This window comes from Heterocephalus glaber, unplaced genomic scaffold (assembly GCF_053883595.1).
Source record: "Heterocephalus glaber isolate CG9 unplaced genomic scaffold, H.glaber_assembly_v1.0 deba00001457, whole genome shotgun sequence".
Classification (NCBI taxonomy): Eukaryota; Metazoa; Chordata; class Mammalia; order Rodentia; family Bathyergidae; genus Heterocephalus; species Heterocephalus glaber.
Window position 1 is genome coordinate 234,628 of NW_028258305.1, and position 18,697 is coordinate 253,324.

The following is an 18,697-nucleotide window of genomic DNA, read 5'->3' on the forward strand; positions in this document are numbered from 1 at the left end:
CTTGTGATTACAGGCATTTGCCATCATGCCTAGCTGGAAGTAATTTTTTGTTGTTGTTGTTTTTGAGAGTTACTACATTCCAGGGTGATCTCAAACTTGCTATGCAGCCCAGGCTGACCTTGAATTTGCCCTTCCCCTGCCTCCCAGAGTGCACCACCATGCCCAGCTTGTAAGTAATTTTTGGCAAGGGAATTTTCTGGTCCCTTTAAAGTCCTATTTTTGTGGGTGGCTATCCAGTCCTTTTTTAGTCAAGCTTTAACCACTTAACCTCTGCCTCACTGTCTCTCTCTCTCTCTCTCTCTCTCCTCTCTCTCCCTCCTTCCCTTCCTCTCTCCCTCCCTCTCTCCTCTCCGTTTTATTTTTTCCAGAGTTAAGCTTTTTATTGAAAATGTTACAAAAGAGGTTTAGTCAAAAAGACTAAAGCCTATGTCAGCTCCTCAGGTTCTTCTTTCTTTGCTTCCCCATTCCTCTCCTCAGAGGAGCAGTGGTGGTGAGGGGAACAGGACCCCTGCTGGTGTGGCACCAGAAGCTGGAGCAGGTTCACCAGTATGTACGTTGCAGATGAGTTTCCGGATATTGACACTGGCCAGGGCCTTTGCAAACAAGCCATATCAAAAGGGTGGACCTTGACATCAGCTGCTTTAATGAGGGCATTGATCCTATCCTCTGTGATGGTCACCTCATTGACACACAGGATGAGAGCAGAGTAGATGAAAGCCAGCTCAGAGATGGAGGCCACATTGAGGTCAAGAGCAAGGTGGTGCTGGTTACCAGGTAAAGTGAGGGCCTCATGCCAAGGTGGCCTTAAGCTTCCTTAGAAGGACTGAACACCTTGGCAACAGCTGAGAAAAACCCGTTTAGTGTTTCTTTTCCCAAAGAGGAAAATGTAATGTAAAAAGTAAAAGTTTGAGATGGTATTCTCTTTTCATGGAACTTCCAGGAGTTCAGTACAGCTAGACTACAAGATGCTGGAATAGTATGGTAGGAGATGACACTGATAAAACTGCCAGGAGGGTAATCTTAAAGTACAGTGTGTGCTGGGCCTGGGATTTAGCTCAGTGGTTCTGCTGCCTGCCTCGAAAGTGCAAGGACTCATGTTTGATCCCGGGTACCAAAACAAACAAACAAAATACAGTGTGTGCATTTGTAGGAATCTGGATTTAATCTGGCATGGACAGGGTACCCACGTAATTGGAAGCAGGGAGAAATTGTATTGCATTTGTAGTTTTGAAAGATTGCTCTTGTGTGAAGGTGTGCGGGATAAATTGGGGTTGGGGTAGGATCAAGGGGGTTGCAAGGGCCATTTGTTTTTGTCTTCTCTTTTTTCTTCTCATAGGCCTCAGGAGCTCAACTTAGCTACCATCTATGACTTTTTGCTACGATCTTTTCTGTCCCTTGGATGTTTTCCCACAAAATTCCTTAGAAATTGGGACACTTTCTTAAAAAATACCTTGGCTCTTCAATTTTTATTAAATACAAAGACCTTTTTATTGTTATTTATTAGAATTCAAATCAGAGCTACACAAATCATGAACTTGGGGATGTTTTAAACGCTTTAAGAGCTGTTTCAATTATGCTTCTTTGTTTCTTTATGGAAACTGGAATTCCTGATGGCCTTAAGCCCATCAGGTTAAATGACAAGGAGGACACTGAGAGCCATCAGATCTTATAAGACTAAACATGGGGATAGGGAAATAGACTTATATGAAGATAAGATGAATTCTATCTTCTCTCTTTTTTTCTTCCAGTTATTTTAGTTCAGAACTTTTTGATTAGGAGAGAAAATCCTTTCCATTTTCTCAAATGTCCAAATTAGACCCAGATGTTCCCTTACCTTCATAAATCATTTATTTTCTCCTCCAAGCCTTATTCTCAAAGGCCCCACTAAGGCAGAACTCCATACAGATGAGGGTCAAAGTTTGCCCATATCAGAGTCTTGACTTGAACACTGTTACAAAGAGTGCTTTGTTGTGGTGGGTTAGTGAGATTGTTGAAGGCTGGATTGGGAAAATATTGGCCTTTAACGTTTCTTTCTTTTAACTGGATGTAACTTCCAAAATAGTAGTAGAGAGGAGATGGATAACACAAATTGTTAAGTCACTTTGAGGAAATAGCAGCTAGAAGGGGAAGAAAGTAAGGGGGTTTAATGATTACAGTTGGAGCACTAGAACTTTGGTTTACTGCTGGCATTTTCTTTGTAGTAACAGGTTTACCGCCAGGGAACAAAGGTGTTACTTAAGCAATGGAGCCACACCTTGATTCCTGGGCAATATTATGCAAGTCTGATGAGAACTGCTTCAGTGAAGGTTCTTAGGCTGATATCTATATCTATATCTATATCTATATCTATATCTATATCTATATCTATATCTATATCTATATCTGTATCTCTACAGACTTATTTCTTTTCTTTTGTATTTCCAACATTGGAGATGAAACCTAGGACCATATACATGCTAGCTATGGAAGTACTCTAACACTGAAACACTCCCCCCACCCTGGCCCACCTTTAATTTTGAAACAGCGTCTTGGTAAGTTGCTCAGGCTGAACTTTGCCTTGTGATCCTCTTGCTTCAGCCTCCCCAGTGGCTGGCATCTCAAATAACACCCTGTAAGACTTAGAGACTTTAGTTTCTTGAATTAAGAAATGTAATGACCACTGACCCCACTGCTGAGGAACAGAGCTGCCCCCAGTGCCAAGGAGGTGAGCCACTTGGGCACCAGCAGCACACACACTCCCACCATCACACCTCCTACCCCCCAGCCCCCCACCCCTGTGACATGAGAAGACACATAAACAAGTCTCACAATCAGACTTCCAGATCACCTAAAGCAACCCCAAAGGGACTAGATGGAACACTCTCATGCTCAACCACCTGGACTCCCTGAACTGGCAACAAAAGAGGATCTGGAAAAAATGAAATCAGAAATAATTTCACAGATAACAGCAGAGATTGTGCCCATAGTGCAAGATATGATTAATAAATCTAGAGAGGACACAGATAAAAAAACAGAGGAAGGTTCTGACTTCCCACCTCTCCACCAGTGTAACTTTTATATGAAAGAAAGTAGCCCAGCAGCCGTTCTCAGGAAAAAAACAATAGCGGAGCCGAGGAACAACATGATATCCCAACATAGGAAACAAATGGAATTCATAAAACAGATTTCCAGGAGATTAAAAACTCCATTGAAAATTTACGCAGCACAGTGAGCCAATATGAGGACAGAATTTCAGATATAGAAGAGAAGATTGCAATTAGTGTCCAGGAAAAGAAAATTTCTTTCAAATAGTAAGGGAACATGAGAAATCAATCCAGCACTTGCTAGACAATGCAAACAAGAATAACATAAGACTGATCAGAGTCAAGGAAGAAACGGGACAGAGTGCAGGCAACATAAAAAAACTGTTCACAGAAGTGATGTCAGAAAACTTCACAAGCAGGGGAAAAGAACTTGATATACAGATAAGTGAGGCATATAGGACTCCAACTAGCCTTGATCAAAAAAAATCTACACATAGGCATACAATACTTAAGATTACAGAAACTCAACAGAAGTACAAAATTCTACAACCAAAGAAAAGAAACAAATCACATTCAAAGGAAAGCCTATCAGAATTACAGCAGACTTCGCAATGCAAACTCTCAAGGCAAGAAGAGCTTGGAGTGACGTATTTCAAGGCCTAAAGGAAAACAGCCTCCAACCCAGATTGATGTACCCTGCAAAACTATCTTTCAAAATTGATGGAGAAATAAGATACTTTCAGGAGAAAGAGAATCTTAGGAACTTCATGAATACCAAACCAGCACTCCAAAAAATTTTAAACAATATCCTAGGAAAAGACAACAAGGATCACAATCCCAGGAAGCCCAGCAGAATGAATCCATTGGGCACCACAAGAAATTAAATGCAAAGGTGGAGAATCCAACAAAAAGAGAAAGTCATGACAAGGATAAGTCAATACATATCAGTTACATCATCAATGTTAATGGTCTCAATTCACCAATCAGAAGAAATAGACTGGCAGGTTGTGTCAAGAAGCAAGATCCAACAATATGCTGCATACAAGAAATGCACCTAATTAAAAAAGAAACTCATAGACTGAGAGTTAAAGGGTGGAAAATAATACTCCATGCGACAGGAACCCGAAAAAAAGCAGGAGTAGCTATCCTCTTTGCAGATCAAGTGGATTTCAAACCAACATTGATTAAGAGAGACAAAGAAGGACACTACATCCTTGTAAAGGGAACGATCCAAGAGGAAGAGATGACAATCATAAACATTTATGCACCAAACACTAGTGCACCCAACTATATAAAATAAATACTAACAGACATGAAAAATCTTATAAGCACTAATACAATAGTAGTGGGGGACCTCAATACCCCACTATCACAAATAGATAGATCAACTAGACAAAAAATAAGCAATGAAATACTAGAACTCAATCAAATTCTTGAACAAATGAACTTAACAGATGTTTACAGTGTTCCACCCCACAAAATCAGAATACACATTCTTTTCAGCTGCTCATGGGTCATTCTCCAAAACAGACCACATACAAGCTCATAGAACATGTTTAAGTAAGTGCAAAGGAATTGAAGTTATCCCCTGTATATTAGCAGAACATAGTGCAATGAAATTGAAGATCAATAGCAAAAGAAACCACAAGAATTTCATAAACACATGGAAAATGAACAACACACTTCTGAATAACCAATGGGTCACAGAGGAAATTAAAGTAGAAATCAGAGTTTCTACAATTAAATGACAATGCCAATACAACATATCGGAATCTATGGGACACAATGAAAGCAGTCTTATGAGGGAAATTCATAGCAGTGAATACTCATATTAGGAAAACAGAGCGAGCCCAATTAAACAACCTGATGCTGAACCTCAAGCTTCTAGAAAAAGAAGAGCAGGACAAACTCAAACCTCATACAAGGGAGGAAATTATAAAGATCAGAGCAGAAATCAATGCAATGGAGACTAAGAGAACGATACAAAAAAAAAAAAAATCAATGAAGCCAAGAGTTGGTTCTTCGAAAGAATAAACAAAATTGACAAACCCTTAGCCAACATTATCAGTAAAAGGGAAGAAAAGGCCCAAATCCATGCAATTAGGAATGAAATGGATGAAATTACAACAGATGGAACAGAAATCCAGAGGATAATGAATACCTACTTGGAGAACCTATACGCCAATAAGATGGAAAACACAGAAGAAATGGACAGATTCCTAGATACATATGAATTACCAAAGTTGAATGAAGAAGACCGAAAAATTCTAAACAACCCAATATCAATCAATGAAATTAGAAACGTAATTAAAAACTTACCAACTAAGAAAAGCCTGGGTCCTGATGGCTTCACTGCTGAATTCTACAAGACATTTAGAGAGGAACTACTGCCACTACTCTTTAAACTCTTCAGTGAAATTGAAAGGGAAGCAATACTTCCGAATTCATTCCTGGAAGCAAGCATCACCTTGATCCCCAAAGCAGAGAAAGACTCAACTGAAAAAGAGAACTATAGGCCAATCTCACTAATGAACATAGATGCAAAGACCCTTAATAAGATACTGGCAAATAGAATGCAGAAGATCATCAAGAAGATCATACACCCCGACCAAGTGGGATTCATCCCAGGGATGCAGGGATGGTTCAACATATGTAAATCAATCAATGTAATACACTATATCAATAGAGCCAAGGACAAAAACCATATGATCATCTCAATAAATGCAGAAAAAGCATTTGACAAAATCCAACATGCATTTATTATAAAAACCCTACAAAAATTGGAATAGACAGTCTCTACCTCAATCTGATAAAAGCCATCTATGAAAAACCAACAGCTGGGCTGGGGATTTAGCTCAGTGGTTTAGCCACCTGCTGCACAAGCACAAGGACCCGAGTTCGATCCCCAGTACCAAAAAAAACCCCCAACAGCCCATATCATACTAAATGGTCAAAAATTGAAATCCTTCACACTAAAGTCAGGAACAAGACAAGGATGTCAACTATCACCACTCCTGTTCAATATAGTTTTGAAAACATTAGCCACAGCAATTAGACAAAAGAAAGAAATAAAAGGAATAAAGATAGGAAATGAAGAAGTTAAATTGTCATTATTTGCAGATGACATGATACTCTATATAGAAGACCCCAAGAACTCCACCAAAAGTCTTCTAGACTTAATAACCAAATTCAGTGAGGTAGCTGGATACAAGGTCAACACACAAAAATCAATAGCTTTCCTCTACAAGAACAAGACTCCCCGAGAGAGAAATAGGGCAAACAATTCCTTTCACAATAGCATCCAAAAAACTGAAATACCTAGGAATCAACCTAAGAAATCAAAGACCTCTTCTCTGAAAACTATAGCACTCTGAAAAGAGAGATTGAAGATGGTATAAGATAATGGAAAGACGGTTTCCAGCTTCCTCTTGGACAGTGATGGAGCAAACTAAAAGCCTTCATGGAGCTTGATAAAGAGGATGAATAGAAAGGGAGTAACCTGTTTTACATTTAAACAAATGGGATCATGCTGTAAAAACCCTTGAAGATTTTACGCTATCAACACATGAACAGGAAATTATTTTGAAAGTGGATTCAACTATGAAATCATAATCATAGATGATAGAAGCCCAGATGGAACAAGGGATGTTGCTGAACAGTTGTAAAAGATTTACAGATCAGACAAAATTCTTTTAAGACCACCGGAGAAAAAGTTGGGACTAGGAACTGCATATATTCATGGAATGAAGCATGCCATAGGAAACTATATAATTATTATGGATGCTGATCTCTCACACCACCAAAGTTTATTTCTGAATTCATTAGAAAGCAAAAGGAGGGTAATTTTGATATTGTCTCTGGAACTCGCTACAAAGGAAATGTAGATATATATGGCTGGGATTTGAAAAGAAAAATAATCAGTGGCGGGGCCAATTTTATAACTCAGATTTTGCTGAGACCAGGAGCATCTGATTTAACAGGAAGCTTCAGGGATTGAACTCGGGACCTTGCACTTTCAAGGCAGACAGCGGCACCACTGAGCTAAATCCCCAGCATCTGCCCAGATTTTAACAGATTATACAAAAAAGAAGTTCTCCAGAAGTTAATAGAAAAATGTGTTTCTAAAGGCTATGTCTTCCAGATGGAGATGATTGTTCGAGCAAGGCAATTGAATTACACTGTTGGTGAGGTTCCAATATCATTTGTGGATTGTGTTTATGCTGAATCCAAGTTGGGAGGAAATGAAATAGTCTCTTTCTTGAAAGGATTATTGACTCTCTTTGCTACTACATAAAAGAAAGTTATTCATTGCTACTTATGTTCATTTCAATTGAAATATAAAAGAAGCCCTGTTACTGATTTTTATAACATGTACTCTTAGAGCATAAACCATAAGGTAAGGTAAATTTTATACAAATATGTTACCTGGAGAAACTCCATTTTTTACTTCAAATTAAATTTTAAATTACTGGCCTAAAAAAAAAAAAGAAAATGGAAAGACACCCCTTGCTCCCAGGTAGGAAGAATCAACATAGTGAAAATGGCCATACTTCCAAAACTGCTATATAGATTCAATGCAATCACAATTGAAATCCCAGCAGCATACTTCATGGACCTTGAGAAAACAATCCAAAAATTCATTTGGAACAAGAAGAGACCCAGAATAGAAAAAGCAATTCTAGGCAACAGAGATATGGCAGGGGGTATCACAACCCCCAACCTGAAACTATACTACAAAGCTCCTGTGATAAACACACCATGGTACTGTCAAAGAAACAGACCTGAGGACCAGTGGAACAGATTAGAAGATGCAGAAACAATTCCAGATGCACTCAGCTACTTCATCTTCAACAAAGGAGACAAACACCATCACTGGAGGAAAGATAGCCTGTTTAATAAATGGTGCTGGAAAAATTGGGTTTCAACTTGCCAAAGATTAAAACTAGGCCTATATCTCCCACCATGCACTAAACTAAAATCAAAATGGATTAAAGATCTATTTTTTTTGTGGTTGTTACCGGTGATCAAACTTGGGACCTTGCGCCTGTACGGCAGACACTGGAACCACTGAGCTAAATCCCTGGCCCTAAAGATCTAAATATTAAAACAGAAATGCTGATCTGCTGGAACAGAAGTTAGGTAGAACTCTTGAAGACATTGGAGTAGGAAAAGATTTTATGAACAAACCCTCAGTTGCTCTTGAACTAGCACAAACAACCAACCAGTGGGATCTTTTTATATTAAAAAGCTTCTGTACAGCAAGAGAAACCACCAGTAGTGTGAAGAGACAACCCACAATGTGTGAAAAAATTTTCACCTCCTGTTACTCAGACAAAGGTCTACTATCTAGAATCTATAAAGAACTTAAAAAAATCCGACTTCCCAAATTTAAAGACCCAATCCAAAAATGGGCATCTGAAATGAACTGATCTTTCTCAGACAAAGAAGTAGAAATAGCAAATAACATATGAAAAAATGTTCAACATCACTGGTCATTTGAGAGATGCAAATGAAAACATAGCTGAGATTTCTCCTCACCCCAGAAAGAATGGCTGCTATCATGAAATCAACCAATAACAAATGCTGGTGGGGCTGTGGGGAAAGAGGAACCCTGCTCCACTGCTGGTGGGAGTGTGGTCTGGTGCAACCACTGTGGAAATCAGTATGGTGATACCTCAAAGAACCAGGACTGGAAGTCCCATGTGATCCAGCTATTGCCCTGCTGGGTATCTTCCCCAAAGAATTAAAAGAATCATACTACAGCGATATATGTGCACCTGTGTTCATAGCAGCACAATTTGTAATAGCTAAAACTTGGAAGCAGCCCAAATGCCCATCAACTGGAGACTGGATAAAGAAAATGTGTTTTTAAAAAATAAGATGGAGTATTACTCAGCCATAAAAAATGAGAAATTAGAGACAGTTGTAGGTAAATGAATACACATTGAGGTGATATTCTTAAGTGAAATAAATAGGACACACGTGTAATACTGAAGTCTCTCTAGTGTGAGAAACTGAAAGTGTAAATTAGGAGTAAAAGGTTTAATAGATAATGTGAAATAGGAAGAAAAGGGGCAAAGTGGAAGGGGAAGTCGGAGGGGTTTGAGAAAGGAAAGAAAGGAATGGAATTAATATGAGAAAATGAAAAAAATGGAAACAAAGTCTTTTTAAATAGGGAGGGCTAGAAGGGTTGAAGGGAAGGCAGGGGAATGGGGAAATAATAAGAATCAGGAGAGACTAAAGGTGCAAATTTGCAATGATAAATGTATTTATATTGTATATGTACAATATATCAATAAAATTAATTTTAAAAAAAGAAGTGCATTGGCTACTAACAAATAGCTCACTTTTTAATTTTTGCTCAGAGTTATGTAGGGACCTGTTTAAGGGCCTAAAATAACAAAGGGGTTTTAGGTGAGAAATATTGATTAGTTAATGTCACATTTTCCAGCATTCTTTGGAAAGTCCTTTGCCCATTCAAAAATTTTATTTTCATTTTTATTTTTGGCAGTATTAAGGATTGAACCAGGGCCTTCATACTTATCTACATGCTTAACTCTTTCTAAACTTTTTGAGATAGTTTCTTGATAAGTTGACCAGGCTGGGCTCCAACTTGTGATCCTCCTGCCCTAGCCTACCAGAGTGCTAGTATTACAGGTATGTGCTCCCATACATGGCTGCACAAGATATTTTTGATTCCATCTTTTGAAAAAGTATTATTTAAACAATTTTTAATTAAAAAAATTTTTTTGAGACAGGATCTTGTTATGTGTACTGAGGGTATAGGATCTCACTATGTAGCCCAGGCTGGCATGGAACTTGGAGCTATCCTACCTCAGTCTCCCAAGTGCTGGAATCACAGGCATGCACCACCATGCCTGTTTTGAACCATCCTTTTTTCCTAGGGCCTATAAGGTATTGGTTCTACAAAGGCATTCTATGGCTTAATGGGGAGATTTTAAAAAAATCATAAAATATAGGAGCATATTGTATTGCTTTACAGGAGGCAAATCAAAGAAAGAGGCTAAGGCACATCTCTAAATCTGTCTTGGGTGACAGGTTTTTTTCATGAGGCAGCCTATAAACCAAGATGGGTTGGGCACTCAACACAGAGTAACCAAAATGTGCAAAAGATTTGAGAATGTTGGCCTGGTTGGGGAATCACCTGTTCAGCCTTGTTGGAGTACCCAGGGCTGGAAGATGAAATAGGAAGAGCTAAGGTGAGGTCAGACCAGATACCTCCACAGAAGTCTGAACTCCAGGACTTGTGTGTGCCATATAGGTCTATCTGATGCTAGTTTAGAGCCATTAATGAAGGTCTGATAACCATCTTCATTTGACTATAAGGATACCATTTAAATCTTCTGGAAAAAATTCCCTGGGGAATAATTTCCCAGACGCACCATTCATCTTTAATCAAGTTTCTCTTGGCAGGAATGGTGCATTAATTCATAGAATTAAGCCTTCACGAGTCAAATGCGGTGATAAGCAATTTCCAGTCCTCTCAAAGGAGGCGTCCGAGGTGAGCAGTAGTTTCTTAAGCACAGGGACTGGGTCCGACAGTCTGCCTTCCATTCTTCCTCTCTTCGTAATGAACTGGGGGTTAGGGTGGCAGTGGCCAGGGTGTGGAGGGCTTTTAGAAGCCGAACACATTACCCAGAGTTTATATCAGGAGTGGAATGGCCTGTCACCCGACACAAGGGCCCAATCTGAGTGGAGTTTTGCAGTCTAGAATTCTGGTACCTGTCTCCCCTAACCTCACCCAATTATTTGTATTTTCCCTCGGCCTTCTGTTCTTTTTCCACTGTGACATGGTTGCATCCTCAGATCTCCTTTTCAAATCTGTTTTCCTCCCCCTCCTGCCAGTTTCGTACGATGCTGGCGTCGAGGCTGAGCGAACTATTTGCTTTGCTAACATTTCCATTCTCCGCTTTCTTTCATTCCTCCTCCACCGCCCGGCCACTCCCTCTGCTTGCCCCTAGGCTCCAGGAACCTAAGGCGGATGCAACCACGAGGGTGCCACGTCTCCGCCGCCAGCGATGCAGGGCCTGCGCAGGCCCGGGGGGCGGGATGGCGCGGGGAGGCGGGACCTGCACGTGAGCGGCGCAGACGAGGCCCAATGGGGCGTGCGGCGGCGGCGCGGTGCGCTTCGAGGGGCGGGGACCAGGGTCGGTTGCTGGCTGGGACGGGGAGTCGGAGAAAGCTGTCGTCGCCGGAGCTGTGGTTACCTCAGCAGTGGCAGCCTCGGCCGTCGCATCCCAGTGGGAGTTGTGTCTCCGCCACTCCGGCCCCCGCTCTCGCCTGCCGCCCCCGAAGCTCGCGTGTGCGCCCGGGATCTCGCCAGCCCTTCGTCCTTCGCCCTGCGGGTCGCATCTCCAGCATCATGTGCGGTAAGCGGGGAGGTGGGGGGCGTGTTCGGGGCAGTGCTGGGGTGCAGGGAGGGGGCCGTGGAGGCTTGGGGTGCCGGGCGGGAGGGGCGGTGCGAGGTCTGCGCGGTGGGCAGGGGTGTCCTGCGGTGGCTCGGCACCGGGGGCAGGTGGAGGGGTGGCGGTTGGTCCCTAAGGGGGGCCGGGGGCCGGGGGCTGCAGAGGGCGCCTTTGCGCACCGGAGGAACCAGGGCCGGAGATGCCTGTGTGGAAAAAGGAGAGCGAGGGAGGGCTGGAAGAACTGACGCGAGTGTGTGTACGTGTGTGTGTACGTGTGTGTATACGTGTGTGTGCGCGTGCGCTTGTGTGGTGCTTTCAGTAGGGTCTGCCAGGTGAGCGAGGCAACCTGTGGAACGTCGGGTGGCGTCTCTTGGACTTACCCTGCGCTCTAAAAATTTAAAATTTTTATCGCCTTCTTTCGAGTAGGCCCAACAGAAAACAAGACTAGCTATACGTGTGACAATGCCATTACATATGCGCTTACTTCCTGCCACTCCCTGTCTCAACAGAAACCAGTCCTAAGGGGGAATTGGGCTTAGACCTGATTCCATGGTGGAAGAGGCTGGGAAATGTCCTTGGCTATTGAAAGATCACATGAATCACATACATGTGGACCCATTTAAAATACTGTGTAAAATTTATCATTTATCACTAGCATATTCATTCATTTAAAATATTAGCTATGAAAAATTTAATGGAGGTCTTTTATAAAACAGTTAAAAATAGACCCTTTCATTGCCCATTTTGAGAGTTATTATTACCTAAAAGTGTGAGCTTTTGAGATTGTGAGAATTTTATCTGATGTGACCGATACTCTCTATAGTTGGAATTAACTTATCCTTTAGCGATAAGAATTGTATTCTTGCATTTCTTTTTAAAATTTACAACAAACCGGATCCCTGGAAGAAAGAGCACTTTTCTTTTGGTTTTTTGGGTTTTTTTTTTGAGACAGTCTCCTGACATAATTCAGGCTGGCCTTGATCTCACTATGTAACCCATGGTAGCCTCAAACGCACAGGGATCCTCCTGCCTCAGCCTGTTAAGTGCTGGGATCACAGGTGTGCACCACCATGCCCAGCAGAAAGAGCACTTTAAAAACAGAAGTAGGATTTTGGTAGAATTGAAGGTACTTGTGGAACATTCTCTGCAGCGTGTTACCTGAAGGAACTGAGGAGATGGATTGTACCCATTAGTGTGTATTTTTCCTATATTTAACTTTATGTTCATTTTAGCTTCTGAAAATAAGCAGGTTTAAATTTAGAGTAGTTAAAAAAACCCCACATAAAAACAGAAAGACCTATAAATAGCTTACTGAAATTATTAGAGCTGACTCGAGAATCATTTATACTTTTGCTCTGTCTCGTTAGAATGGTTTTGCAAAACACATAATTCACATAATTTAGAACTATGAAGCAGTGACTCTCCACTGGTTAGTCTCCAGAGTGCTTTACTTGGTAAGTCTTGTTATTGAAAGATGAGGCATGTGCCTAGTCAGGTACTTAACATTCTGGTTGCAGATCATTTCCTCATCTTGTTCTAGGAAACGAGAGAGTCCAAGATATATATATATATACATAAAATCAGATCTAGTTTAGGAAAGACTCAGATAAGGGTGAGGCTTTTAGGGTGGAGACTAGATGGTGGGACTTTTCACATAGCCAATACAGTGTACTCATTAAACAGTTTTACTGGTGAGAAAATGTCTTATAAAAAAATAAGTTAGTACAGAATCTGAGGGATTTCTAAGGTCCCACTTTTAATGCAAACCACTTTCTTGTGTGATTCCAGGAATAATGTTCATAATTTATTTCCCCTGTTATGTAAATTTTGAAAGCTGACTGTACAGAAGATGAGATTTTCTTTTCTTTCTTCTTTTTTTTTCTTTCTTGAAGCAGGGTCTGGCTACCTAGCCCAGGATGGCCTTCAACGCCCCCCACCCCCAAGTGCTGGTATTATAGGTGTTCACCACTGTGCCCCCTTAAGAGTTTGTCTTTATATTCCTCTCACATTTTAATCATTGAAACACACAATTTCTAGGCAGAGAAATCCAGTGGAAATGACAGTAGTTGGGAGCATTTAGAGGCTTACTTTCTGATTTCTTGCTGCTTAGTCAGGTTTTTGTAAAAGATTATTTTGTTTCAATATTGTAACAACATATTGAAGCCGAAGTGTAAGGATGGAGCTTCTTGTGAGTGGCCTTTAAATAGATATACTGATAAAACTATTACAATGTTTACTAATTTAAAATGTGGAATTTTTTCCCTTTAATTTGAAGAGAGCTTTTTTTTTTGGTACTGGGCATCGAACTCGGGACCTTGTGGTTTCAAGGCAGACGGTGGAACTACTGAGCTAAATCCCCAGCTTGGAAGAGAGAGCTTTTAATGGTTAAGTATTGTGAGGCTCCTAGAGAAGAATAGGGTGTCTGTTTTACAAATTATTATTATTTTCAATATTCGGGATTGAACCCAGAGCTGTTTACATGCTAGGCAAGCACTCTAGGTTGGAGCTACTATATCTGCAGCCCTTTTTGAGATAGGGTCTCACCAAGTTTACCAGAGTACTCTTGAATTTTCATTCTCCTGTCTTAGCCTCCCAAGTACTGTAGCTAGGATTACAGATGTGTGCCACACCCAGCTTTCCAAGTTATTATACTTTGTCCTTTTTATTTGTATTACCTTTGGTTTTGCTGAGAGGGTGTCAGGTCACTTAAGCTACCCCTGGCTTTTCATGGCTTTTATGGTTGTTTTTATAAACATGGAGTTATAGCCTTCTGAGTTGATGTAATATATAAATGGAATTTTGTAAATGAAGTTCTATTTAGAAATAGTGAGGAAACTTAAGAATATCCTGAAATGAATCCTTATTTTTCTTATTAATTAATTAATTAAGTTTTATAGCTTGGGAGGTAATTGAGGGTGCCGAGACAGGCTGCTAGGATGAGTCATAAAACCAGTATTATTAACATATCTTTAGAAATAATTCCAGATATAAAGAAGTTGTGAGAGAAAATAATTAATTACTTAATAAGCATTTCCTCTAGTGTGTTCTCTGAAAAGGGAGAAGTTAATAGATCCTGGTATTGAGCAAGGGAAGGTGGGAAGTTAATAGAAGGTGGGAAGGTTTGGGAAGTTCTGCTGTTGGAGATTCACAAATAGCAAGATTAAAGTTCTAGAGATTTCTAAATATAAACCTGTTAACTTTGTTTAACCCAGTATTTCTTAAAGTTTTAATCCATGTAACCTTTTGACACATTTCTTTTTAAGATCTTGTAAAATAGCGTTCTGTTTCTGGGATTTGGAAAATTTTTTACTATGTATTTCAGGTACTTCAAAAGTGTTAGAAGATACTTGCAGATATATGAAGTGATGGCTTTATGCTTTGGCACTTGGTCCTTTGGAGAGATGACTAAAACAAGGAATTGCCTTCAAGGAATTGCAGTCTGGTCAGAGAGAACAACCTGAATGCACATATAGTAGCTGCCAGTGATAGTATACTGTACTTGTACAGTCCTTGTTCATTGCCATGTTATAGATCACAGGTAGAATGAATAGAAATTCAGAGATTGGAGAGCTCTGGGCTTTGGTTATCAGGAATGTTTCTGATGATGGGGCAGGACTCCTACTTTGAGAAATAGTGTTGGCTGGTAAGAGAGTTAGCCTGCCATGAGAGGTTAATCATTGATGGTGATTGTTACTTGTCGTGAATAGAGGCAGAAACAGAATTATCACTAGAAAGCTTGAAGGAAGAAATAGAAGTTCCAGGAAAGAACTTCCTGGAAGTGCAGTGGCTAGAGACAAAAAAAGAATTTTAGGATAATACTTTAGAATATTGCCTTGGATAGTCTACAAAAGTAGAAAACAATCATTCTTTTTTATTTTTATTCTTTTGGTGCTGGAGCTTGAACCCAAGATAGTACCTGTTAGGCTGTTGCTCTGACTGAGCTATACTATACTCTCAGCTGTAGGTCATTCATGTTTAATTCTGCAGAGAGAAGTTAAATGGATTTGGTTATGAAGAAATCATTGACAAGTTTACATATATGATGGCAGAATTGCCTGAGTTTATGTTGAGGCAGAGGGTGGTAACAATAACAGCTGGAGTAGCAGTTGTCTAGAATGTGGAGGTCTGGGCTTTGGTCTCCAGCACTGCAAAAAACCAAATCAAACCAAAACAAACCAGGAAGCCGGGGGGGAGAGGCAAAAAGGAGAGGGAGAGAGAAAAGTTGCATTCTAAAGATGTGGTTTCTGACCTATAAACTGAGAAATTATTACAGGGTGTCTATTGCTTGATTCATATGCTAGGCGTTGTTTTTAAGTTGAATAAAAATTGTTCTAGGTTACTGAATAATAAAAATTTAACCTATTATAAAAGATTTTGTATTTACAAAGTGGACAATCATTTATCAGAAGTTACAGGTAGGACAGGCTAGCTTCATGGAGTAGTATATGGACTCTTTCTCTCTTTTGAGCTTCTAAGGAAGGATGAGAGGCACATAGGATACTACTGTATACTGTTGAAATGAAGATGAAAGCTTTAATTCTATTGTATGAATAGCTACCAAAATTGAAAAAGAAGCCGGAAAGAGATAAATGGGGATTTGTGAGTAGCATGTATTCGAGACTCTAAAATAATATGTGAGGGAAGTTTGAAAGTTATATAAGTGATGAATTAACAGGAAGATTGGTCAGCAAATGGGAGGGCCTATATGAAACTGGACTAAAATGGATGGAATAAGTTCTGCATATGTCTCTTAGTTCAGCCCAGAAGTGGGACTCAGGTGGCCCAGTAGGGCAGAGTTGACAGAATGATAAAAAATTGTTGTCTGATGGGAATGGTCAGAGAGAGATGAGCGTGAGATAGACTCTCAGAAGGCTTTTGAGAAGGAGTACATGCTTCAGTGATGACATAGGTAGACTGTGTGGAATGGTGATCAGAGACGACATGACTTAATCTGGTGCTTTGAGTTCCAGAATGTTAAATGTGCAAAAGAGATGTCACAGAGCCCCTCATAGATCCAGGTGGTAATAAGTAGTTAGAACAAAGGAACAGAGACTTGAGCTAGCCTTTTATTTTATTGGTAGTGGGAATTAAAGCTAGGGGTTCATGTATGTTAAGTACATATTCTATCACTGAGATGCACTCCAAGCTGAACTAGCATTTGTAAATAGGAAAAAAGATGTAAAGCAGTTAGAGAACACATAAATAATCGAAATAACTGAAGTTCTTCATTGTGTCCCTTTTCTAATTTTTTCTTTGTGTCTTCCAATTGTAGAAAACGTGGTCTCAAATAATATGTCTTTTTTTTTTTTTGGTATTGAGGATCCAACTCAGGACCTTGCACTTGCAAGGCAGGTGCATGGTGCCACTGAGCTAAATCCCCAGCCCATAATACATCACTTTAAAAGGAATCTTACAAGTAGAATGTGACTACGTAATTATACTATTGAATAGTTTTTGTGATAAGCAGCAGGTTGATATGTATAAGTTTAGTTGCAGGGTTGTAATTGTGAAGAGAAAAATTTCAATAGAGAAGTAGTTATGTAAAATATGATAAATGTATTACATGTCAGTGTGCAGTAATTAAGTAGAATGAGATGAATGTATGTGTACTGACAAAACAATATGTAGCATCTCAAGTTGAAGAAAACAGACAGACTACCATCACATTTATGTGTTAAAAAGAAAGAAGACTTGGGCCAGGGATTTAGCTCAGTGGTGCCATCACCTGCCTCGCAAGCACAAGGTTCCGAGTTTGATCCCCAGTACCAAAAAAAAAAAATAAAAATAAAAAAAAAAATAAAAAAAGAAAGAAGCCTTCTAGGCTGGGAATGTAGTTTAGTGGTAGAGTGTATGTTTAGTATGTACGTGGCCTTCAGTTAAATTCCAGCACTGAAAAAAGCCTTCTAAAACTATGTACATCAAGGTTTATAAATGTAAACATGGTACATGCCTGTAATCCTGGCTGAGGCAGGAAGATTGCAAATTTGAGGCCAGTTTGGGCAATTTAGCAGGACCCTGTCTCACAATAAAATAAAAAGATACAGGGATGTAGTTCAGTTGTGGAATGCTTACCTGGCATGCAGGAGGCCCTGGGTTCAATCCCCAGTATGAGCATACACACATGCATCTGCACACATGCATCTGCACACACACATACACACACACAAAGTTAATAAATGTGGGAAAATGAGATTATGTGTATGAGAATAATGGTATCATGGAGGAAGAGATTATTGGGTTATTGGAACCTTTGTGGAGGTAGAAGGTAGATTTTCACATTGTATTCTGCAGCATCAGTGCAATTTGAATCTTTAGTGATGATGATAAATTAATATGTAATGCATTATAACAAAAATAAAACATTTGAAGTTGTGTCATTGTAAATGGATTTAAACAGTAATCACTAAGAGGTTAAAATGTTTAGGTCCCAAAATATTGAAGTTATCTAATGAAAACAGGTCCAAGTAAGATTTCTTATTCATAAGGCTATAAGTTCAGCTAGGCATAGTTAATACTTTGACTAGTCAGGTAATATTCATTAAAAAAAAAGTTTTAGTAAGGTTTTTTTTTTTGTACCGGAGATCGAACGCAGGTCCTTGTGCTTGGAGGCAGGCACCAGTGCCACAGAGCTAAATCCTTGGCCCCTAGTAAGGTTTAGTAGTATTGTAACTAGATTGCTTTCAATGAGGTATGTTAAGTCTGTGATCTAGTCTGTGTCTGAAAGGTTTTTTTTTTTGTTACTGGGTATTGAACTTGGGACCTTGTGCTTGCCAGGCAGGCAGTGGCACCACTCAGCTAAATCCCCAGCCCGTCTGAAAGTTTTTTAAAGCAGGGTGCTTAAAAGTGCTTTTTAGTCACCGAATTTAAGTTGCTCTTTTCTGAGCGTGATCTTTCTAGGTATAAGCATCTACTTAAGGAGATATTTTATTCCAAGTATGTGTCATTAATAAGAAAAGTTACACTTTGGAAATACATTCTGATTTGGGGATAGAAAATATATACTTACACAACTGCTTTGTGCTGTATTGGAGCAATTATCACAGTGACTTTTTAGGCTTTTATAGTTACATTAAAGCACAACTGTGTTTTAGGAAGTGACAGGCCGAAGACCTGAAAATATAGATTGAACTAGTGATTTCTGCCCTAACAAGCACCATATTGTATATGAATAGATCCCTGTGAACATGCCCTGCATGCCTGATTAGGTTGTTATATGCTGCTATTATATCTTTGCAGTCATAAATTGTA

General features: G+C 39.8%; 1 protein-coding gene and 1 pseudogene across 2 annotated transcripts in view; one reads left to right on the forward strand and one right to left on the reverse strand.

The window, feature by feature from the left end:
* Positions 1-404: 404 nt before the first annotated feature.
* LOC101726636 (large ribosomal subunit protein P1 pseudogene) lies at positions 405-10,598 on the reverse strand (annotated as a pseudogene).
* A 544-nt stretch (positions 10,599-11,142) lies between these two features.
* Positions 11,143-18,697, forward strand: part of Gfpt1 (glutamine--fructose-6-phosphate transaminase 1) — a 72,085-nt gene continuing 64,530 nt past the window's right edge. The window contains exon 1 of one of the 2 annotated variants that reach the window (XM_004849929.3): positions 11,143-11,413. In XM_004849929.3, the coding sequence (XP_004849986.2) occupies positions 11,143-11,413 (271 nt within the window). The remainder of the gene's footprint in view (positions 11,414-18,697) is intronic. The other variant, XM_004849930.3, reaches the window with a different exon arrangement.